Here is a 24,298-nt window from a genome sequence, read left to right as displayed (position 1 = left end):
GATGATACAAGATCTGATCGCATTTCACTCATTCATTCAGTCGTATTTATTGAGCGCTTACTGTGTGCAGAGCACTGTACTAAGCACTTGGGAAGTACAAGTCGGCAACATATAGAGGTGGTCCCTACCCAACAATGGGCTCACAGTCTAGAAGAGGGAGATAGACAGCAAAACAAAACATCTAGACAGGTGTCGAAGCTATATGCACATCATTAACAAAATAAATAGAATAGTAAATATCATCATCATCATCAATCGTATTTATTGAGCGCTTACTATGTGCAGAGCACTGTACAAAGCGCTTGGGAAGTACAAATTGGCAACATATGCAATATATACAAGTAAAATGAATAAAATAATAAATCTGTACAAATATATACAAGTTCTGTGGGGAGGGGAAGGAGGTAGGGCAGTGGAGGATGGGGAGGAGGAGAGGAAAAAGGGGGCTCAGTCTAGGGATAGCGATCTCGCATAGGGATCATTCATTCATTCAATCATATTTGAGTGCTTACTGTGTGCAGAGCACTGTACTTAGTGCTTGGGAGAGTACAAAATAATGAAAACCAGACACATTCCCTGCCTCCAAAATACAGTCTAGAGGGGGAGGTAGACATTAATATAAATAAATAGATAGGTGCATACCTGCTGTGGGGTTGGGAGGGGGAATGAATAGAGAGAGCAAGTTAGGGCAACTCAAAAGGGAGAGGGAAAAGAGGATAGAAGAGTTGGACAACTTCTCTCCTTTAAGGAGGAAGGATGTGTCCCAGAGCGGAATTGTGAGGGGAGCGGTGGAGGGCTTTCACTGCGGGCATAATTGAGTCCTTTCTGGGCTGACATATAGATCATCAGTGTAAATTGTGCTGATTTCTGGGGTGGACCTTCAATGCCTTTACAAATGAAGCTAAAAAATTTCCTTTCTTCCTTTATTTTCTAGCTCATTGTTTTTGGTCTAAATTAGGTTTACCTCAGATGGACCATGTTTTTATTTGACATATCCATACATTGCTTTGCCCCAGAATCTCTTCTCTTTTAGCCTAAGATGACATTAGCATTCACTCCTTATATTATTTTGACTACTCCACCACTATTCTGCTTGGGTAGTTTTTTTCCCGGTTTCAAGGCTGCCTCCCAGCAAATGATTACATAACAAATATTTCACGGGCGAGTAAAGGCTAATGTGAAACTTGGGAGGTCTATGGCGAGACTCTTCAGTTATTTGCGTAAATGAAGCAACAGTGGAAAGTGTTTGCAGCACTGAATTAAATCGTGTAGGATGGGGGAGGGGGGAAATCATTAAAGTTGGTGAATCCCTGGTTTTCTTTTGAGAGTGATAGTGTGGGTAGTTTGTATTCATGCTTGAAGATGGGGCAGGTACCACCTGGTGAAAGGGGTAGATGGAATGTGTATTTTCTCCATTCATTGATGTAAGCAGTTTGCTTTCAATGAAGAGCAGCGAATACCATAAACAAGTGCGAAGGTCATTGCCAAAATGAATTGATGCTCACGGAGCTTACCCAAGTGTAGAAATAGAGAATACAACGTATAGTTGCCTCCAGGACACGTGCTTTATTTACGCTGTCTTTTTTTTTTGTTATTGTTGATTTTTTTCCCGTTGTCGTGATAAGCTCCGGGAGAGAAGTAGTTTGAATAGCCATTCTCTGATTTGAAAGATGTGGATTCAATACCTGTTCTCCCTCCTACTTGGACTGTGAGGCCCCTGTGGGACCTGATTATCTTGTATCTACCCAGAGCTTACTACAGTGCTTGGCTCATAGTAAGGGCTTAGTCAATACCATAAGAAATTAATTAAATCTTCCTCAGCGATATCACAGGTTCTCCCCATCACCAATCAATGTCAAGTCAACGAGAAGTGTAAGGCAAGCCGGAAACCCCAGAACTAGGAAAAGGTAAATGGAGAGAAGAAGGTTTTTTCCTTAGTCACCCTCAATCCACTGTTCAGAGCTCTCCAGTTCTGGCCTTGGGGACTGGCATTACCAACGATTCTTACACTCCCTTCCCTGTCTCCCAGCCAGGTTCAGACCTCTAATTCATTTTTTTTCCTAACACACAACAAACAAACAAATAAAAACACTGCCCATATTTACTAGTAAAATAGCTGGACCCTGAAGCAAGTGTGATCCCCACGTGGGACAGGGACGATGTCCAACCTAATTAACTTGTATCTACCCCTGCACTTAAAACAGTGTTTGGCACATAATAAGCACTTAACAAATACCATTATTATTATTATCATTCGTTTCTATAAACCTCTTGTACATTAAAGAGCTCTTAGTGATTTCTTAATACCTCTACTGTTTGTGCAGTTACCGCTGACTGAATACTCAATTTACTCTCTGGGGTAGCTTTCTCAGATGGATAGTTCCCTGTCCTATTTTTTGGTCTGCATTTACATTTTTAAAAAATTTGTCATAAACTCACGTATTGTGCTTTCATAAAACCTACTTGCTATCTTGGTAAAAAGTCTGAAGATATTTTATCACTTCAGTCATTGAACTCCCAAACTGGCTTTCAACTACTAGAACCCTGATATTTCAAATCTAACAATTCTGTTTTCTTCTGAGTTGCCTGCTACACATAATCTGGGACTCCTTTGTATTTGTACTCTCCCGAGTGCTATAAGCTTGTCGTGGGCAGGAAATGGGTCAGTTATATTGTTATATTGTACTCTCCTAAGTATATAAAGTATGTGATTTACTTCGACGAACCAAACCATGAAAAACATGAGACTTTCTCTTCTTTACTAATCAGTACTTTCTCATCACAAAATCACATTTCCAAATTGCTCTGACCAAACTATTTGTAAGTGATTACTTGCATTCTTTAGACAGGAATTGCCCAAATTACTTAGATGATTCAGGGTTGTGATGATGTAAAGCACTCCATCATCTTGCCCCCTCCTACCTCACCTCGCTTCTACCACTCAGCCTGCCCACTTTGCTCCTCTAGTGTTAACCTTCTCACTGTGCCTCCATCTCACCTGTCTCACCTCCAACTCCTGGCCCACATCCTTCATTCTTTCAATGGTATTTATTGAGCGCTTTCTGGGTGCAGAGCACTGTACTAAGTGCTTGGAAAGTACAATTCAGCAACAAATAGAGACAATCCCTACCCAACAATGGGCCCACAGTCTAGAAGGGGGGAGATGGACAACAAAACAAAACAGGTACAAGTAAACAGGCATCAATAGCATCAATACAAATAAATAGAATTATAGCTATATAGACATCATTAATAAAATTAATAGAATAATTCCCCCTCTCCATCCCCCCATCTTTCCTCCCTCCCTTCCCCACAGCACCTGTATATATGTATATATGTTTGTACATTTTTTTACTCTATTTATTTATTTAATTTATTTCCACATATCTATTCTATTTTATTTTGTTAGTATGTTTGGTTTTGTTCTCTGTCTCCCCCTTTTAGACTGTGAGCCCACTGTTGGGTAGGGACTGTCTCTATATGTTGCCAATTTGTACTTCCCAAGCGCTTAGTACAGTGCTCTGCACATAGTAAGCGCTCAATAAATACGATTGATGATGATGATGATGTACATATGTAAACCAGTGCTGTGGGATGAGGATGAGGGTAGAGCAGAGGGAGGGAGTTGGGGCATTTGGGGAGGGGAGCAGGAGCAGAAGAAAAGGGAGGCCTAATCTGGGCTCAATCAATCAATCAGCACCCAATCAATGGCATTTATTGAGTGCTTACTGTGTACAGAGCACTGTACTGAGTACTTGGGAGAGTATAGTACAACACAACTGGTAAACATGTTCCCAGCCCACAGTGAGCTTCCAGTATAGAGAACCCTCTATACTCTATCGGGGTTGTCCCAAATAAATGGGAAAACCCAGTTTTCTCATTCTCATTTCTCATCTTGTTTGCCACTGCCAGAACTCTTTCTGAGTTCCTTATGGAACAGTAGATTCAGTATATAACTGCCAAGTTCCACAAAGATATATCTACCAAGAGTATACCGCCTCTTGTCAGCGGTGGGACTTTGGTCAAGTCACTTAACTTCTCCATGCCTCAGTCACCTCATCTGTAAAATGGGGATTTCAACTGTGAGTACCACATACAACCTGATTACCTTGTATCTACCCAGCAAAACCGAACCAGGTTTTGGTATGGAACTAGTGAAGCAGCATGGCTCGGTGGAAAGAGTCCGGGCTTTGGAGTCAGAGGCGGTGGGTTCAAATCCCAGCTCCGCCACATGATAATAATAATAATAATAATAATAATAATAATAATAATAATAATAATAATAATAATAATAATAATAAAACATTGATTAAGCACTTACTATGTGCAAAGCACTGTTCTAAGCACTGGGGGAGATACACGGCGATCAGGTTGTCCCACAGGGGGCTCACAGTCTTAACCCCCATTATACAGATGAGGGAACTGAGGCACAGAGAAGTTAAGTGACTTGCCCAAAGTCACACAGCTGACAAGTGGCGGAGCTGGGATTTGAACCCATGATCTCTGACTCTAAAGCCCAGGCTCTTTCCACTGAGCCAGTAATCAGGTTGTCCCACATGGGGCACACTTGTCAGCTGTGTGACTTTGGGCAAGTCACTTAACTTCTCTGTGCCTCAGTTACCTCATCTGTAAAATGGGGATTAAGACTGTGAGCCCCCTGTGGGACAACCTCATCACCTTGTAAAATCCCCAGCGCTTAGAACAGTGCTTTGCACATAATAAGTGCTTAATAAATGCTATCATTATTATTATTATTATTACCCCAGCGCTTACATCCTCCTCTGGCCTGGAACACCCTACCTCCTCAAATCCGACCGACAATTGCTCTCTCCCCCCAATTCAAAGCCTTATTGAAGGCACATCTCTTCCAAGAGGCCTTCCCAGAGTAAGCCCCAATTTTCCGCATCTCCCACTCCCTTCTGCATTGCCCTGACTTGCCCACCCCTGCTGTTCTCCTGTACCACCCCCAGCCCCTCAGCATGTGTCTCTCTCCACTTCAATCCATACTTCATGCTGTTGCCAGGATTATCTTTGTCCAGAAACGCTCTGGGCACATTACTCCCCTCCTCAAAAATCTCCAGTGGCTACCAATCAATCTGAGCATCAGGCAGAAACTCCTCACCCTGGGCTTCAAGGCTGTCCATCACCTCGCCCCCTCCTACCTCACCTCCCTTCTCTCCTTCTCCAGCCCAGCCCGCAACCTCCGCTCCTCCACCGTTAATCTCCTCACTGTACCTCGTTCTCGCCTGTCCCGCCGTCGACCCCCGGCCCACGTCATCCCCCGGGCCTGGAATGCCCTCCCTCTGCCCCTCCGCCAAGCTAGCTCTCTTCCTCCCTTCAAGGCCCTGCTGAGAGCTCACCTCCTCCAGGAGGCCTTCCCAGACTGAGCCCCTTCCCTCCTCTCCCCCTCGTCCCCCTCTCCATCCCCCCATCTTACCTCCTTCCCTTCCCCACAGCACCTGTACATATGTATATATGGTTGTACATATTTATTACTCTATTTATTTATTTTACTTGTACATTTCTATCCTATTTATTTTATTTTGTTGGTATGTTTGGTTCTGTTCTTTGTCTCCCCCTTTTAGACTGTGAGCCCACTGTTGGGTAGGGACTGTCTCTATGTGTTGCCAATTTGTACTTCCCAAGCGCTTAGTACAGTGCTCTGCACATAGTAAGCGCTCAATAAATACGATTGATTGATTGATTGATTATTTATCTGCAATTTTATTTATTGGTACTGGTGTCTGTCTCCCCCTCTCTAGACTGTGAGTTTGTTTAAGGGCAGGGAATATCACTGTTTATTGTTGTACTTTCCCAAGCGATTAGTGCAGTGTTCTGCACATGGGAAGCACCTAATAAATATGACTGAATGAACGAATGAGTAAATCTGGCCACAGCAACTCTGCTTTCTCACAGCCAAAGTCCTTTCTTAGAGATAGGGCCATCCTTGTTCTTAGGATGTTCCTTCTTAGGGTGATCCTTGTTCAGGTTTGAAGGTGATTCTGTCACCTTTCCTGCTATGCTGCGAAGTTAAACAGTAATTAAAGACCTACTTGGGAAGGGCATTTGGTTCACCTTTCCATCTGTATGCAAGACCAGAGAGATAAAAAAAACTATTGCTTTTGATCAAAATCTCTTTTGATACTCTAGTGATTTCATTTCTCCTATCTGGACCTTAAGCAGCATAGTGTAGTGGATAAAACATGGGCTTGGGATTCAGGAGGTCATGGGTTCTAATCCCAGCTACACCACTTGTCTGCTGTGTGTTTTTGGACAAGCTACTTCACTTCTCTGTGCCTCAGTTATGTTATCTGTAAAATGGGATAACAATGATGGTATTTGTTAAGTGCTTATTATGCACAAAACACTGTTCTAAGCACTGGGGCGGTTACAAGGTGATCAGGTTGTCCCACAGGGGGCTCACAGTCTTCATCCCCATTTTACAGATGAGGTAACTGAGGCACAGAGAAGTTAAGTGACTTGCCCAAAGTCACAAAGCTGACAGTTGGCGGAGCCGGGATTTGAACTCATGACCTCTGACTCCAAAGCCTGGGCTGTTTCCACTGAGCCACACTGTCGGATGAAGACTGGGAGCCCTATGTGGGACAGGGACTATGACCAAGTCGATTTGCTTATATCCATCCCAGCGCTTAGTACAGTGACCAGGACATAGTAAGCTCTTAACAAGTACCATAATTATTCATTATTATTGCTATTATTATTATTAGTATTATTATTTTTAGTGAGTTGTGGGCAGGGAATGTGTCTACCAGCTCTGTTATATTGTGCTCTCCCAAGTGCTGTAATCTTGCTATGAGCAGGGAATGTGTCTTTTATCTTGTTATATTGTACTATCCCAAGCACTTAGCACAGTGCCCTGCACTCAGAAAATGCTTAACAAATGGTGGTAGAAGATGTGCAGCAGCTCATGTGCCATCACACTTCTGGGAGCCCCAAAATGGATGGGCATGGGAACAAGAGTGGCCAACTCACCCCGGCCCAGCGCTTCGGCCCCCTCCCCTTCCAGATCCTGCCACTCCCTCCACCCCGCCCTCCCCCAGTTGGCCAAAACATCAACCCTCTCTCCAACCTGTGCACCCCATGTGGGAAAGGGACTGAGTTCGACCTGATTAATAATAATCATCATCATCATCATCATCATCAATCGTATTTATTGAGTGCTTACTGTGTGCAGAGCACTGTACTAAGCGCTTGAGAAGTACAATTAAGCACTTACTATGTGCCAACGACTATTCTAAGCACTGGAGGGGATAGAAGGTGATCAGGTTGTCCCATGTGGGGCTCACAGCCTTCATTCCATTTTCCAGATAAGGTAACTGAGGCACAGAGAAGTCACCCAAAGTCACCCAGCTGACAAATGGCGGAGCCGGGATTTGAACGCACGACCTCAGACTCCAAAGCCCGTGCTCTTTCCACTTAGCCACGCTGCTTCTCTTATGCTCCCCCAGCGCTTAGAACAGTGCTTGGCACACAGTCATATCATACTCGCCCAAGTGCTTAGTACAGTGCTCTGCACACAGTGAGCACTCAATAAATACAGTTGACTGACTAAATGCAATAGACCGAATGACTGCTCTGCACACAGGAAGCACTCAATGTGATGGATGACAATAAAACTGTGGTATTTGTTAAGCACTTACTATGTGCCAGGAACTGTACTAAGCGCTGGGGTGGATACAAGCAAATAAGGTTGGACACAGTCCCGGTCCCACGTAGGGCTCACAGTATCAATCCGCCTTTTACAGATGAGGTAACTGAGGCCCAGAGAAGTGAAGTGACTTTCACCCCTAGCCTATCTGCAAGCAGTTATAATACACCACAGTTAGGGAACTCACAGATCAGGTGATAAAGTTTGCACACTCCTGAATGACTATCACAAAGACAACAAGTGAGGTAATTGCATTTACACCATCATCATCATCAATCGCATTTATTGAGCGCTTACTATGTGCAGAGCACTGTACTAAGCGCTTGGGAAGTACAAATTGGCAACATATAGAGACAGTCCCTACTCAACAGTGGGCTCACAGTCTAAAAGGATAGATTTACACTCTGCTTAGTTAGAAAAGCTTCCCAGAGGATCAGAAATGGAGTCCAACCCCAGCTGTCAGGATGCTTGTTGTGTCCTGGAGGGTAACAGATGTAGAACTGGATCAACCTGGAGTTTTTGCAAAAGCTACCATCTAACCATAAATGGGGAACCAATCAGCTTAGTGCATTCTCTTCAGTCATTACACATATAACATTTCAGGATCTTGATGAAATTCCCTGGACAGCCAAATCTGAACAGATAATAATAATAATGATAATAATAATGATAACAATAATAATAATAATAATAATAATGGCATTTGTTAAGTGCTTACTATGTGCAAAGCACTGTTCTAAGCACAGGGGAGTTTACAAGGTGATCAGGTTGTCCGACTGGGGGCTCACAGTCTTCATCCCCATTTTACAGATGAGTTAACTGAGTCCCAGAGAAGCGAAGTGACTTGCCCAAAGACACACAGCTGACAATTGGTGGAGCTGGGGTTTGAACCCATGACCTCTGACTCCAAAGACCATGCTGTTTCCATTGAGCCTAAAGATGGGCTATAGAGAGAGTGAGAGAGAGGGAGGAGGGGTAGGGATGGCTGGACGCGGCTGCCTATCCAGTTCATGGCATCGAGGCAATCCCTGATTGGAAATATTCGGCTCAGGTCTCGGAAGGTGGGGAGGCAAGGCAGGAGAGAACGTCCCTCATTCATTCAATTATATTTACTGAGCGTTTACCGTGTGCGGAGCACTGTACTAAGCCCTTGGGAAAGTACAACATAACAATAAACAGCTACATGCCCTACCCACGGGTGCAATGTGCCCAGCGCCGGTGAAAAGACATTTGTGAAAGGGCAGACCCGGGTGGGCGCACAGAAGTGCCGTTCACTACATCAAGCATTCTGAGAGCTGAATGTGGTTTGGATGTTTGGAGGTTGCTCTCTGTCCGTTGTAGTTCAAAGCTAAAGGTATGAATGTTTTGTAATGGAGTGCTTAATTACAAACCAACCTCGCTGAGGTGAATCTTCATTCACTCATTCAGTCATATTTGTTGTGCTCTTACTGTGTGCAGAGTGCTGTACTAAGTGCTTGGGAGAGTACAGTACAACAATAAATAGATTCCCTGCCCACACCAATCTTACAGTCTAGAGACAATGAGCTTTCTTCAGTTCTGTGCCTCGCTTCATAGTGTAATGACATACTGTGGTTGCACTGACTGTCTTTTCCATGAAATGTTTATGACCTGTGTTGTAATTCAGCAATGGAGTTAGGTTCACTGAGAGCTCGCCCTCTCAGACTGAGCCCCCTTTTCTTCTCCCCCTCCCCATCCCCCCGCCCTACCTCCGTCCCCTCCCCACAGCACCTGTATATATGTTTGTACAGATTTATTACTCTATTTATTTTACTTGTACATATTTACTATCTTATTTATTTTGTTAATGATGTGCATCTAGCTTTACTTCTATTTATTCTGATGACTTGACACCTGTCCACGTGTTTTGTTTTGTTGTCTATCTCCCCCTTCTAAACTGTAAGCCCATTGTTGGGTAGGGACCGTCTCTATATGTTGCCAACTTGTACTTCCCAAGCACTTAGTACAGTGCTCTGCACACAGTAAGCGCTCAGTAAATATGATTGATTGAATGAATGAATGAATATAAGGGAAATGCATGCTAGAAATCCTATTAACTCCTCAAATATAACTGGGGTGGATCATCAAAGTATTTTTGCATTTTGCAAACTCTCCCAGGTGCATATTTGAGCCTACCAATTGTATGTTGGATCAGAGAATTAGTGTCTGAATTCATAGGTGACTTTTTACAAGAAATATGAGCCTCTGTCTCAGTAAATAATACCAGGTTTCAGCACAGACCCTACGTTTATGAACTGATGTACTATGGGTGCCTTTTCAATAGATCTCTCACGATGGAAACATAGTGGTGCATGGAGAAATGACTCATAAGGATATTTTGAAATTGGCTTTTCCTGTGATTCACAGTATTTTTTTTTTAATTTGTTGGACTGTATTTCTCTGAGCATGGATTTAAGATGCGAAATTCATTATGAGAGGAATCCAGTTTCTTTCCTCTGTTAAAAGTCCTGGAGAAATTTTTTTCTTTTGGACTGCTAACAGTTAATTAATTAATTGATGAGTCAATTCAAGAGGATGATCTACATTAGACACCTAGGAGTTTTTGGCAGGATGATATGGGGATATCCTGGAATGGAGAACAATTTATGTCCATTGCCAAGGCTGCATGTTTTTTCTGCCAGCCTTAATATACCTCTCTTTCCAGAGATAGTGTTCAGTCCAACTATCATAAGGAGTAATCAGGCTTTTAAAGCAAACCCATGAATATGAGAATAGAATATATCAGATTATGGCAAATAATCCATCCATGAGAATGGCAACCAAGTTCAACATCATTGTTCTTATGTTCTTATCCACTGGCTTGTTCATTAGCTAAGGCACAACTCCTGGGTTATCCAGAAAATTAGCGTGGAAAATTGGCTTCCAGCTGGAAAATGACAAAACCCACAATAGGGGATAACGGGCTAGAAATTTGCCAGTAACGTGACATGAGTAAAATTTCTCCAGAATTTAGTTGCAATAGGTTAATCTAAAGTGTTAAAAATTCCTCTCCCCAATTCCATCCCCTCCCCGCCCCGCCGAGCAACACACACGCACACACACACACACACACACACACACACACACACACACACACACACACACACACACACTTATTAGAAAGATCAAGTGAACAGGTATTCTTTTTCTTTTCATCTTTCTTGGAATGTGGTTTCTGACAACCATTTATTTTGGCTGTTTATAGGTGGGAATGAGATAACAGATTCTTCTTGTTTAATTTTTTGTTACACGATGACAATGGATTGGAAAACTATTGGTCATCTTTAGAAGTATTGTTTCCAACGGAATAAAGTTGGGCTTTTATGTTCAACCAAACAGCCTGACAAAATCATTTTAGAGGCACTCAAATTTGGAGAAATGTCAGTGGGATTAATTTAGTTGGAGGTTTGCCTGTTAGGGGTATAAATTAGTCTTTGCAAGCTTATTCCTATTAGGAAGTGCTGACAGACAACATTTTGATGACCCTTTGCAATTATGATCCTATTTCATTCATTCATTCATTTATTGTCATATTTATTGAGTGCTTACTGTGTGCAGAGCATCATCATCAATCGTATTTATTGAGTGCTTACTGTGTGCAGAGCACTGTACTAAGCACTTCGGAAGTACAAGTCGGCAATATATAGAGACGTCCCTATCCAACAATGGGCTCTCAGTCTAAAAGGGGGAGAGATGGGCATGGAAGGAGATTTAAGGGAAATGAAGAGATGTAGGAAAGTGGGCTTCTACAAACATTTGCTCCCATAAGATTTCAGGTAGGATTAAATCAAGTTCCCATCATTCTCTTCTTGGGTCTTAACCATGGAAGATGAAATATCTCTTTCTAGAGGAGTTAAATGACAAGTGCATAATAACACACTAGGAGAAATGGCACAATAAAAATATCTAAAATGAGTGACTGTGTTCACACCTATGCATGCAATCAAGCAAAAACTCCTCACTCTCGGCTTCAAGGCTGTCCATCACCTCGCCCCCTCCTACCTCACCTCCCTTCTCTCCTTCTCCAGCCCAGCCCGCACCCTCCGCTCCTCTGCAGCTAATCTCCTCACCGTGTCTCGTTCTCGCCTGTCCCACCGTCAACCCCCGGCCCGCGTCCTCCCCCTGGCCTGGAGTGCCCTCCTTCTGGATGTCCGCCAAGCTAGCTCTCTTCATCCCTTCAAAGCCCTATTGGGAGCTCACGTCCTCCAGGAGGCCTTCCCAGACTGAGCCCCCTCTTTCCTCTCCCCCTCCTCCCCCTCTCCATCCCCCCACCTTGCCTCCTTCCCCTCCCCACAGCACCTGTATGTATGTATATATGTTTGTACATATTTATTACTCTATTTATTTTACTTGTACATATTTATTCTATTTATTTTATTTTGTTAATATGTCTTGTTTTGTTGTCTGTTTCCCCCTTCTAGAATGTGAGCCTGCTGTTGGGTAGGGACCGTCTCTATATGTTTCCAACTTGTACTTCCCAAGTGCTTAGTACAGTGCTGTGCACACAATAAGCGCTCAATAAATATGATTGAATGAATGAATGAATGAATAGGTGTGTATAAAAGTTACAGGCCAGAAAAGCTACTCTCCTACTACAACCCAGCCTGCATACTTCATTCCTCTATTGCTAACCTTGTCAGTGTACTTCAATCTCATCTGTCTCTCTGCCGACCTCTTGCCTACATCCTACCTCTGGCTTGGAATGCCCTTCCTCCTCATATCAGACAGATAATCGCTCCCCGCCATTTCAAAACCTTATTGAAGGCACATCTCTTCCCTAAAGCCTTCCCTGACTAAGCCCCCCTCCCCTCTTCTCTGACTCCCTTCTGCACCGCTCTTACTTCCTCCTTCATTCATCCTCCCTCCCATCCCCACAGCACATATGTGTATATTTGTATATATCTATAATTTTTTATGTATTCATGTTTTGATTCATTCATTCATTCAATCAATCATATTTATTGAGCACTTACTGTGTGCAGAGCACTGTACTAAGCACTTGGGAAGTACAAGTTGGAAACATATAGAGATGGTCCCTACCCAACAGTGGGCTCACAGTCTAGAAGGGGTAGACAGACAAAAAGCAAAACATATTAACAAAATAAAATAAATAGAATAGTAAATATGTACAAGTAAAATAGAGTAATAAATATGTACAAACATATATGTAGGTGCTGTGGGGAGGGGAAGGAGGAAGAGCAGGGGGGATGGGGAGGGGAAGGAGGGGAAGAAGAAGGAGGGGGCTCAATTTGGGAAGGCCTCCTGGAGGAGGTGAGCTCTCAGTAGTGTCTAGAAGGGAGGAAGAGAGCTAGCTTGGTGGATGTGCAGAGGGAGGGCATTCCAGGCCGGGGGGAGGATGTGGATCGGGGGTCGATGGCGGGACAGGCGAGAACGAGGCCCAGTGAGGAGGTTAGCGGCAGAGGAGCGGAGGGTGTGGGCTGGGCTGGAGAAGGAGAGAAGGGAGGTGAGGCAGGAGGGGGTGAGGTGATGGACAGCCTTGAAGCCGAGAGTGAGGAGTTTTTGCCTGATGCGTAGGTTGATTGGTAGCCACTGGAGATTTGTAAGGAGGGGAGTAACATGCCCAGAGCGTTTCTGCACAGAGATGATCTGGACAGCGGCGTGAAGTATAGATTGAAGTGGGGAGAGACAGGAGGATGGGAGATCAGAGAGGAGGCTGATGCAGTAATCCAGTCGGGATAGGATGAGAGATTGAACCAGCAGGGTAGCGGTTTGGATGGAGAGGAAAGGGCGGACCTTGGCGATGTTGCGGAGCTGAGACCAGCAGGTTTTGGTGACCGATTGGATGTGAGGCGTGAATGAGAGAGCGGAGTCGAGGATGACACCAAGTTAGCGGGCTTGTGAGACGGGAAGGATGGTAGTGCCGTCAACAGTGAAGGGAAAGTCAGGGAGAGGGCAAGGTTTGGGAGGGAAAAGAAGGAGTTCGGTCTTGGACATATTTTGTTTTAGATGACGGGCAGACATCCAAATGGAGTTGTCTTGAAGGCGGGAGGAGATATGAACCTGAAGGGACAGAGAGAGAGCAGGGGCAGAGATGTAGATTTGGGTGTCATCAGTTTAGAGATAATAGTTGAAGCCGTGGGAGCGAATGAGGTCACCAAGGGAGTGAGTGTAGATCGAGAACAGAAGGGGACCTAGAACTGACCCTTGAGGAACCCCTACAGTAAGGGGATGGGAGGGGGAGGAGGAGCCCACTAAAGAGACTGAGAATGAACAACTGGAGAGATAAGAGGAGAACCAGGGGAGGACGGAGTCTGTGAAGCCAAGGTTGGATAGCGTGTTGAGGAGAAGGGGGTGGTCCACCATGTCGAAGGCAGCTGAGAGGTGGAGGAGGATTAGGATAGAGTAGGAGCTGTTGGATTTGGCAAGCAGGAGGTCATTGGTGACCTTTGAGAGGGCGGTTTTGGTGGAATGTAGGGGATGGAAGCCAGATTGGAGGGGGTCGAGGAGAGAGTTGGCATTGAGGAATTCGAGGCCGTGGGTGTAGATGACTCATTCAAGGAGTTTGGAAAGGAATAGTGGGAGGGAGATAGGGCAATAACTAGAAGGGGAGGTGGGGTCAAGAGAGGGTTTTTTTAGATGGGGGAGACGTGAGCATGTTTGAAGGCAGAGGGGAAGAAACCAGTGGAGAGTGAGCGGTTGAAGATGGAAGTTAAGGAGGGGAGGAGGGACGGAGCGAGAGATTTCATAAAATGAGAGGGTATGGGGGTCAGAAGCATAGGTGGCCACAGTAGCACTTGAGAAGAGGGAGGAGAGCTCCTCTGAGGATGCTGCAGGGAAAGAGGGGAGAGTAGCGGAGAGGGTTGAGAGCCGGGGGGTTGGAGCAGGGGGAGGAGTGACTTTGGGGAGCTCAGACCTGATGGAGTTAATTTTATTAATGAAGTAGGAGGCCATCATCATCATCATCAATCGTATTTATTGAGCGCTTACTGTGTGCAGAGCACTGTACTAAGCGCTTGGGAAGTACAAGTTGGCAACATATAGAGACAGTCCCTACCCAACAGTGGGCTCGCAGTCTAAAAGGGGGAGACGGAGAACAAAACGAAACATACTAACAAAATAAAATAAATAGAATAGATATGTACAAGTAAAATAAATAGAGTAATAATAAATAATAAATAAAATAATAAATAATGATAATAATAAATAATAAAAATAATAGAATAATAATAAATAACTAGAGTAATATTAAATAGATATTAAATAGAGTAATAAATAAATAGAGGCCAGATCGTTGGGGGTGGGGTAAGGAGGAGGGGGAGAAACAGGGGGCCTGAGAAGGGAGTTAAATGTACGGAAGAGCTGGCGGGGATGATGGGCATGGGTGTCAATAAGGGAGGAGAAATAGTTTTGTCTGGCAGAGGAGAGGGCAGAGTTAAGGCAGGAAAGGATAAACTTGAAGTGAACGAGGTTGGCATGGTGTTTAGACTTTCGCCAGCAGCATTCAGCAGCTCGAGCATAAGAGTGAAGGAGGTGGACAGTGGCAGGGATCCAGGGCTGTGGGTTAGTGGTACGAGAGCAGCGAAGGGAAAGGGGAGAGAGGGAGTTGAGCTGAGTAGAGAGGGTAGAGTTGAGAGCAGTAATCTGATCATCAAGACTGGGTAGAGAGGAAAAGGAGGCGAGGTGGGTGTGAGGCGCTCAGAAAGATGGATGGGGTCGAGAGAGCGGAGGTCTCTGTGACGTAGTAATTATATATAAATAATTATAATATAATATGATAATAAATAATTCTATATAAATGATTATATATCATTTATATGTATCAGTGTCTGTCTCCTCCTCTAGACTGGGAGCTCATTGTGGACAGGAATGTGTCTGTTGTTATAGTGTACTCTCCCAAGCACTTAATGCAATGCTTTGCATACAGTCAGTGCTCAGTAAATATGATTGAATAAATAAATGAATGAAGAGGCAAAGCAAAGATTTTTTTGACCCAACGGATACAACTTTTTTCTACCAACCCCACTCTCGGGCTCCATCACTTTTCCCTCCACTTTGACCTGATTAAGTTTATTTTAATAAAAACATAGTTTTCCAGGAATAAATCATTTATGGTACAGTTCTTTCTTTGCATGGGGGTGTGTGTGTGCCATGTGACAAAGGGGTTGCCATGGTAATTTCTCATTATTGTTGAATAGAAAAATAATTACTCTGGCAAAGTCCCACGTAACCTGTCAGTGCATAAGTTAAAGATGCCCGGGGGCTGCTCTCACTTCGGGATCTTTTTTTTTTTTCCAAAGAGGGAGGCAGTGGGGAGGGGAATTAGGGGAAGGGGCAAAGAGATGGAGGGTTGGCAATGCTTTTTAGGGTGATTTTGTATTTATATATATATATATATATATATATATATATATATATATATATATATATAAAATATATATTGCTTAAATGGCTTGGGATGCCCCATTGAAATGAGTTCATCATTTGGATACAACTGTACATGAGTCCACCTGTGAGGAAAGACAAAAGTTTTAATCAGGACAATGCAGATGGTGCTTTGAATAGAATTGGTACATTCCTTTGGGTGTTTGATCTAATTAAAATCTGCCAAAACTGCACGTTCAACACCTTTGTCCATGTTCAAATTGACTGAATCTAGACATTTTTATTTACCTGAAGACAGCCAACACTATCATTTAGCTTCAATGTTTTTCTGTCTAAATTTGGGAAAAATAAGGCAGCAAGACAACGGTACGCTATATACAGAACCAAAAGAAAAATTAAGAATCAGCCAGTGCCACCCCACCTAGTGAGCCATTAAAATGATTGTGGTCAACTTGCTGTGGGCAGGGAACATGTCTACCAAGTGTGTTATACTGTGCCCTCCCAAGTGCTTAGTACAGTGCTCTGCACACAGTAAGTGCCCAGTAAATACAATTGATTGATTGATCGTTCATTCGTTCAATCATATTTATTGAGCACTTACTGTGTACAGAGCACTGTACTAAGCGCTTGGAAAGTACAGTTCAGCAATGAAGAGAGACAATCCCTGCCCACACTGGGCTTAGTACAGCCAGTCTTTCTTCATTACAGTTCAGAATACAATCCCAGTCTGGAAGACTGCTGCTTCCTGTTACGTCCCCTCGAGTTCTGTGTGGACAAGGAGCGTACATAACACTTCCATTGGATTTTTTCCAAGCACTTGGTTAAGTTCAATCCACCCAGTAGTCGCTCAGTAAATGCCATGATTATTCTTTGGACTCATCATCATCATCAATCGTATTTATTGAGCGCTTACTATGTGCAGAGCACTGTACTAAGTGCTTGGGAAGTACAAATTGGCAACACATAGAGACAGTCCCTACCCAACAGTGGGCTCACAGTCTAAAACTCATCTTTATGGTATTTGAGCAGTTTGATGGCAGGTGCTGTTACTCTGTAGTGTAAGAAAGTATGTATACTATAATTTCTCCCTTGATTTGTCTGTTGTGCATTATCCCTAGGAGTCACAAACAACTGCTCTTTGGTTTGAAATGTTTATAAGAATAATAAGAATGATATCTGTGTTTTTTGTTAAGTGCTTACTATATGCCAAGCATGTATTAAGCGCTGGAGTCGATAGATGATCACCAGGTCCCACATGGGGCTTACAGTTTAAGTAGGAAGGAGAATGGGTATCGAATCTCCATTTTGCAGATGAGAGATCTGAGGCTCAGAGAAGTTATGTGACTTGCCTAAGGCTCTAATGTGCAAAATTACACTGGGAGAGGACCTTACTGAGGAAAGCACACAGTAAGTTGGCTTTCATTCCACATGCAGGCATGCATCAATCTTTCAAGAGCTCTTAGCATTATAGCATTAAGGACTTTGCGAAGGAATTGGGAAACAAGCAAACGCAGCTCATTCTGGCTAGGACCTACAAAGCGTAGACATTGGTACAAGGTGTCATAACTGCAACTGTACGCCGAAGTACCAACCTCACCTCCCTTCTCTCCTTCTCCAGCCCAGCCCGCACACTCCACTCCAGTGCCGCTAACCTCCTCACTGTACCTCTTTCTCGCCTGTCCCGCTGTTGACCCCCGGCCCACGTCCTCCCCCTGGCCTGGAATGCCCTCCCTCCGCCCATCCGCCAAGGTAGCTCTCTTCCTCCCTTCAAAGCCCTACTGAGAGCTCACTTCCTCCAGGAAGCCTTCCCAGACTGAGCCCCCTCCTTCCTCTCCCCCTCCTCCTCCTCCCCATCCCCCCCATCCTACCTCCTTCCCCTCCCCACAGCACCTGTATATATGTTTGTACATATTTATTACTCTATTAATTTTACTTGTACATATTTACTATTCTATTTCTTTTATCTTATTAATATGTTTTGCTTTGTTGTCTGTCTCCCCCTTCTAGAATGTGAGCCCGCTGTTGGGTAGGGACCGTTTCTATATGTTGCCAACTTGTACTTCCCAAGTGCTTAGTACAGTGCTCTGCACACAGTAAGTGCTCAATAAATATGATTGAATGAATGAATGAATAGAAAGGGGGGACAGACAACCATATAGAACAAAACAAGTAGGCAGGCATCAGTAGCATCAATGTAAGTAAAAAGAATTATAGATTGTATATATTCACATCATTAATAAAATGAATAGAATAATAAATGAGTACATATATACACAAGTACTGTGGGGCAGGGAAGGGGCAGAACAGAGGGAGGAAGTAGGGGCAATGGGGAGGGGAGGAGGAGCAGAGGAAAAGGGGATGAGGAGGTGAGGTTCAAAGTTTGTTCCTGGCAGATCCTGCCAGATCTTTGCTGGGTCTTGCAGAGGAGACAGTGAACTATCCTTTTCTGTTAAAAGTACAGAGGTTTGCTCAGGAAACCAGGCAGGAGAACAACAACAAAAAATAAAATCTCAGAAACTTCCGGAAACATTGGATAAAGCCTGGGCCATTTTCTGGAGCCATTTTCTTTCCTTCAATAAATCAGTCAATCGGTTGTATCTATTGAGCGCTTACTTTGTGCAGGGTACTGTTGCCCTGCCTCCTTCTGGCTATGCTCCAGTCCTCATTCCACCATTTTCTTATTTCTTCCATTAAGTGTCCCTCAGGTCTTAAGAATTAGATTAAAGAAAGAGCCACATGCCTAATAGTAATTCTTGGCCACATTTTGGAAAAAATCCAGAATCTTTTTAGATTTCCCGGATACCGACCCACTGATCTCTGTGGCAGTTCGGCCGAAAGAGTGATTTAAATCTTAGCCAAGGGACTATCAGGTGCCTTTCTAGAAGGGAGAGGGACTTAAAAGAAGAAGGCAACGTGATGATCAGCCTTTCTGGTGCATCCTCCAAAGTTTGCCTGCCTCGGAGAAGGCCTATCCTGGACACCTTCAGGCTTTTCAGCATCATTTTATTCAAATGAGATCCATGCAAATATTGTATTATAAATTCCAGGAAGAACACATTTGAATATTGCCTTTGAAAATAACAGACATTCAAAGAGCAGGATGCCCCTTTGGGTTTAGGAGGATCAGGAAGAGAGGGACTTGCCTTGTTTCAGTGAGCCAGAGGCACCTCTTTGCTTCCACATTCATAACTCCCAAATGGCTATTGGCGTGACGCACATTGCTAGTTTATCTCCATGTAGAATTGGCCACAAACATTTCCAGACGGAGCCCCGGGTAGGACAGAGGCTGTGTCTCATCTGATAACCTTGTATTTTCCCCATCAGTTAGTTCATAGTAAGTGCTTTAATACATGCCATAATTATTCATGAATGTCATAATTATGAAAACAGCATGCCTGCCTAATGCAGGCTGCATTGGCGAAGAGAACATGCTTGTGAAATAGGTAGGGCTAGTTTTAAAATGATTAAAGGATTCCAGATAGAAATATCCTGCATTTCTGAAATACTGTGGCTTCATGTCCAGCATAAACCTGTTTACTCACAAGGCCAGTCCTTGCAAAACTCTCAAATCTTACATTTCTTCTAGCAAGAATGCTGTGAAAATGTCTGCTTCTTATATTCTGGAATGCTACCATAGGCCTTTGTTCAATCCACTACTCTTCCTCCATTCCTATGTATGATCCAGGATTCTTCTTTTTATTTTAGAAGAGTTCATTCATTCATTCAATCATATTTATTGAGTGCTTACTATGTGCAGAGCACTGTACTAAACGCTTGGAAAGTACAATACAGCAATAAAGAGAGACAATCCCTGATCACAACAGGTTTACACTAGGGAGCGGAGATAGACATCCAAACAAGTAAACGGGCATCAATATAAATAAATAGAATTACAGATATATACACAGATACATAAGAGCTGTGGAGCGGGGAGGTGGGGGAGAGCAAAGGGGGCGAGTTGAGGTGATGTGGACAGGTGTCTATCAGGAAGGTCCTAGCTATGAAAAGAGAGTGTTCATTTATCATTTTCATTCTGCTTTGCAAGGAGAGATTGGTTAAATAAATTCTCAGTCCCCGTTCATTTTTTGTTTCATTCCCTAACAGGCAAAGGCCTTTTCTGGTCAACACTTTAAATGAGTTACTCAGTTACTGACCACCACTATCATCATTATCAATAATGATGATGATGATAATAATAATAATGATAGTATTTGTTAAGCGCTATGTCCCAAGCACTGTTCGAAACACTAGGGTAGATACAAGGTAATCAGGTTGTCCCACGGGGGGCTCATAGTCTTAATCCCCATTTTACAGATGAGGTAACTGAGGCACAGAGAAGTTAAGTGACTTGTCCAAAGTCATGCAGCTGACAAGTGGGGGAGTAGGGATTCGAACCCACGACATCTGACTCCCCAGACCATGCTCTTTCCACTATGCCATGCTGCTTCCCATAATGCTATCATTATTCCTGTGGGCCTGCAGCTGTGTATGATCGGGTCCTCAACATCTGCAACTAGCACCATATTATTGGATAAAGAGCCCAACACGGTTTTGGGGAATCCAGGGAAATTACATTCCGCATTCTGGACAAAGCAGTGGAGGCAAAGGCCAGCAAATAGGATGAGATTGTTCCATATTCTTCTTAGCTCCATCTTCTTTTCTTTTTTTAACAGTACTTATTAAACATTTACTGTGTGCCAAGCATCATACTAAGTACTGGGGAGATAAAAGATCATTAGGTTGGACTCAGTCCTTGTCCCACATGGGGCTTACCATTCATTCATTCATTCATTGAATCACATTTATTGAGTGCTTACTGTGTGTAGAGCACTGTACTAAGTGCTTGGGAAGTACAAGTTGGCAACATGTAGAGATGGTCCCTACCCAACAGTGGGCTCACAGTCTAGAAGGGGGGAGACAGACAACAAAACAAAACATATTAACAAAATAAAATAAATAGAATAAATACATACAAGTAAAATAGAGTAATAAATATGTACAAACATATATACATATATACAGGTGTTGTGGGGAGGGGAAGGAGATAAGTTGGGGGGGGATGGAGAGGGGGAGGAGGGGGAGAGGAAGGAGGGGGCTCAGTCTGGGAAGGCCTCCTGAAGGAGGTGAGCTCTCAGTAGGGCTTTGAAGGGAGGAAGAGAGCTAGCTTGGCGGATGGGCAGAGGGAGGCCATTCCAGGCCAGGGGGAGGACATGGGCCGGGGGTCGACGGGGGGACAGGCCAGAACGAGGCACATTGAGGAGGTTAGCGGCACAGGAGTGGAGAGTATGGGCTGGGCTGTAGAAGGAAATAAGGGAGGTGACGTAGGAGGGGGTGAGGTGATGGACAGCCTTGAAGCCGAGAGTGAGGAGTTTTTGCTTGAGTTTTACTTTACCATCTAAGTAGGAGGGAGTAGGATTTAATCCCCATTTTACAGATGAGGGAACTGAGGTTCAGAAACGTTAAGTAACTTGCCCACGGTCACACAGTAGACAGGTTGTGAGGCTGGGGTTTGAACCCAGGTCCTCTGACTCCCAACCCTGGGCTCTTTCCACTAGCCCACACTGTTTCTCATCTCACAGGAAGCCCACCATGACCCTTAAGGGACAACAGCCATTCAGATGTTTTTTGGCTGCTTAGCCCTAAAATGGTTTCTGGGAAAGTGATGGATGCAGTCGTCATTCCAAGACAAACATCGGCCTCAATCAAATGGGCATTTTCTACTGCATTCCTCACCTCTCCTCTGGACAAATACATTTCAAAGGGCAACCTATAACAGTACATGCTTCTAAATGAACATCACCCAGAAACCTTGTTAGTAATTTGTAGACCTATACTATAAATATGGAGAGATAAAGGGGAGAGAGAGAGAGAGAGAACAAGAGCGAGCTATATCCTTCAAGTTAAAAGGTGACTCGGTGGTTAGGTTGTATTAGTCTGTGGGTATTCATGATTAATAAGCTTGTGTGTCTTGTGCACATGTCAATATTTCCCTCTAGCTGCATGAGAAGCAGCATAGCCTAGTGGATAGAACACAATCCTGGGAGTCAGAAGGGCCTGAGTTCTAATGCCAGCTCCACAATAATAATAATAATAATAATAATAATAATAATAATAATGACATTTATTAAGCGCTTAGTATGTGCAAAGCACTGTATTAAGCACTGGGGAGGTTACAAGGTGATTGGGTTGTTCTACAGGGGGCTCACAGTTTTAATCCCCATTTTCCAAATGAGGTAACTGAGGCACAGAGAAGTGAAGTGACTTGCCCTAAGTCACGCAGCTGACAGTTGGCAGAGTCAGGATTTGAACCCACGACCTCTGACTCCAAAGCCCGGGCTCTTTCCACTGAGCCACGCTGCTGCCCATGTGTCTGCTGGATGACCTTGGGAAAGTCACTTCATTTCTCTGTGCCTCAGCTACCTCATCTGCAAAATGGGCATTAAGAATGTGACCCGCCCATATGGGACAAGGGACTGTGCCCAACCTGATTAACCTGTATCTTCTAGACAATGAGCCTGCTATTGGGTAGGGACCGTCTCTATGTGTTGCCGACTTGTACTTCCCAAGCGCTTAGTACAGTGCTCTGCACACAGTAAGCCCTCAGTAAATGCGATTGAATGAATGAATCTACACCAGTGCTTAGAACAGTGCTTGGCACATAATAAGCCCTTCACAAGCACCATAATTAATATGGTTGCATTCATTATCCGCAGAGTACAGCACTGCTTTCATTTCTTCCTCTTAGTGTCACAATTTTCGCTAAGCATGTGTTTGAAGGTCACGATGCCATTTCTTATTGCTGACCTGTATTGTGTATTCCATAGATTATGTATTATAAATTATTTATTTGCATTAATATCTGTTTCACCTTCTAGAGTGTAAGCTTGCTGTGGTCAGGGAATGTGTCTACCAACTCTGTGGTACTGTACTGTCTCAAGTGCTTAGTACAATGCTCTACACACAGTAGGCACTCAATAAGTACCGCTGATGATGATATGAGGATCTAGCTTGTTTGGAGATTTTACCATAGGAGTAGTTCAGTGTGTACAAATTGATTTTCAAATAACTTATTCAAAAGTATTATCCTTTTTCCCTATTTTCACTGTCCGTGAGGATGGAAAGCTAGTATTACCAAGGAAGGAAATCAAGTTTAAATGCAATAGATTTTTTGTATTGAGTACAAACTGCTGTATTTAAAATGTTTAGATTTTTACAGTGTATATGAAAGGTGTCTTACATTTTACAGAGCTATAGCCTTAATTATTGATTTTCATTCAGTTTGTAATAAGGAGCTTACTAAACTGGAATCACCTTCTTATTCAACCAAATGAGCAGCCTCTTTTAAGCAGGCTCACATGTGCGGCCCCCCCCCACCCAACAAGTTATTGAAACAGGTGGAGATTAAGAATTTTATTTTTTTCAACCACTCTCTCTTATTTATCTCCTCTTCTATAAACAATTGTTGCTTTTTTCTAGGATAGTGACAACCTCTGGTGGGATGCTTTCGCTACTGAATTTTTTGAAGACGATGCCACATTAACCCTTTCATTTTGTTTGGAAGATGGACCAAAGCGATACAGTAAGAGACGCTTATTGTTCCAATATCATCCTTCTGTTCGTGTTAACCTTCGCCTGTGATAGAACCATGGGGATTTTCAGAGTAGAATGGCACTGTCAGGGGGATAACACCACTGCTCCTGGCAGTCGTCCTGTTCCCATAAAGGCATTTTGGTAAATGGCACCAGCCCGACGTGCCTTTCTGGAGAAATCTCCTTTGAAGGTTAGAATTTTTCTTGGCTTCAGTATTTGGAAGGCAAGGAAAACAAGAAGCAAATAACACAATGATAAGTAAAAACGGCTTAGGAAATTGTTTCAAGCGGTTCACTCCTACTGACCCTGCCCTTTCCTTGACAGCTTACACTCCATGCCTAACGGTCTGAATCGGAAGGCTCTCTCTTTATTCTCTGAAGCGACTGTCAGTATATCGCTCACACACTTCTAATTCCTTTTATCAATTATCTCAGGTATTTCTTTGACAAGTGCTATCTTTTTTCTGGGTGGGGGGAAGAATCTCAGCTCCTCTGAACACACATTTTTGGATTAGTGTTGACAGAATTACAGTTTCCTGCCTTTCAAGCGAGTGATAACTGTAAAGATCCTCAAATTACAGCCTGTAGCTACACTGGTAACAGCTGATCTGTCCTGATTAGGTTGAGTCAACTTGTCAGATATCAGATTTGCTAGTTGTGTTATCAGTCCACGAGGCAT

At 43.5% G+C, this 24,298-nt stretch overlaps 1 protein-coding gene across 7 annotated transcripts in view; it reads left to right on the top strand.

Moving 5' to 3' along the window:
* Positions 1–24,298, top strand: part of LDB2 (LIM domain binding 2) — an 892,398-nt gene that overhangs the window by 590,351 nt on the left and 277,749 nt on the right. For all 7 annotated transcript variants that reach the window (XM_038745550.1, XM_038745549.1, XM_038745547.1 and 4 more), the window contains one exon: positions 23,507–23,609. In XM_038745550.1, the coding sequence (XP_038601478.1) occupies positions 23,507–23,609 (103 nt within the window). The remainder of the gene's footprint in view (positions 1–23,506; positions 23,610–24,298) is intronic.

The sequence above is a fragment of the Tachyglossus aculeatus genome, chromosome 4, assembly GCF_015852505.1.
Source record: "Tachyglossus aculeatus isolate mTacAcu1 chromosome 4, mTacAcu1.pri, whole genome shotgun sequence".
NCBI lineage: Eukaryota > Metazoa > Chordata > Mammalia > Monotremata > Tachyglossidae > Tachyglossus > Tachyglossus aculeatus.
The sequence above is the reverse complement of the archived record's forward strand: the minus strand, read 5'-3'. Positions and strand labels throughout refer to the sequence as shown.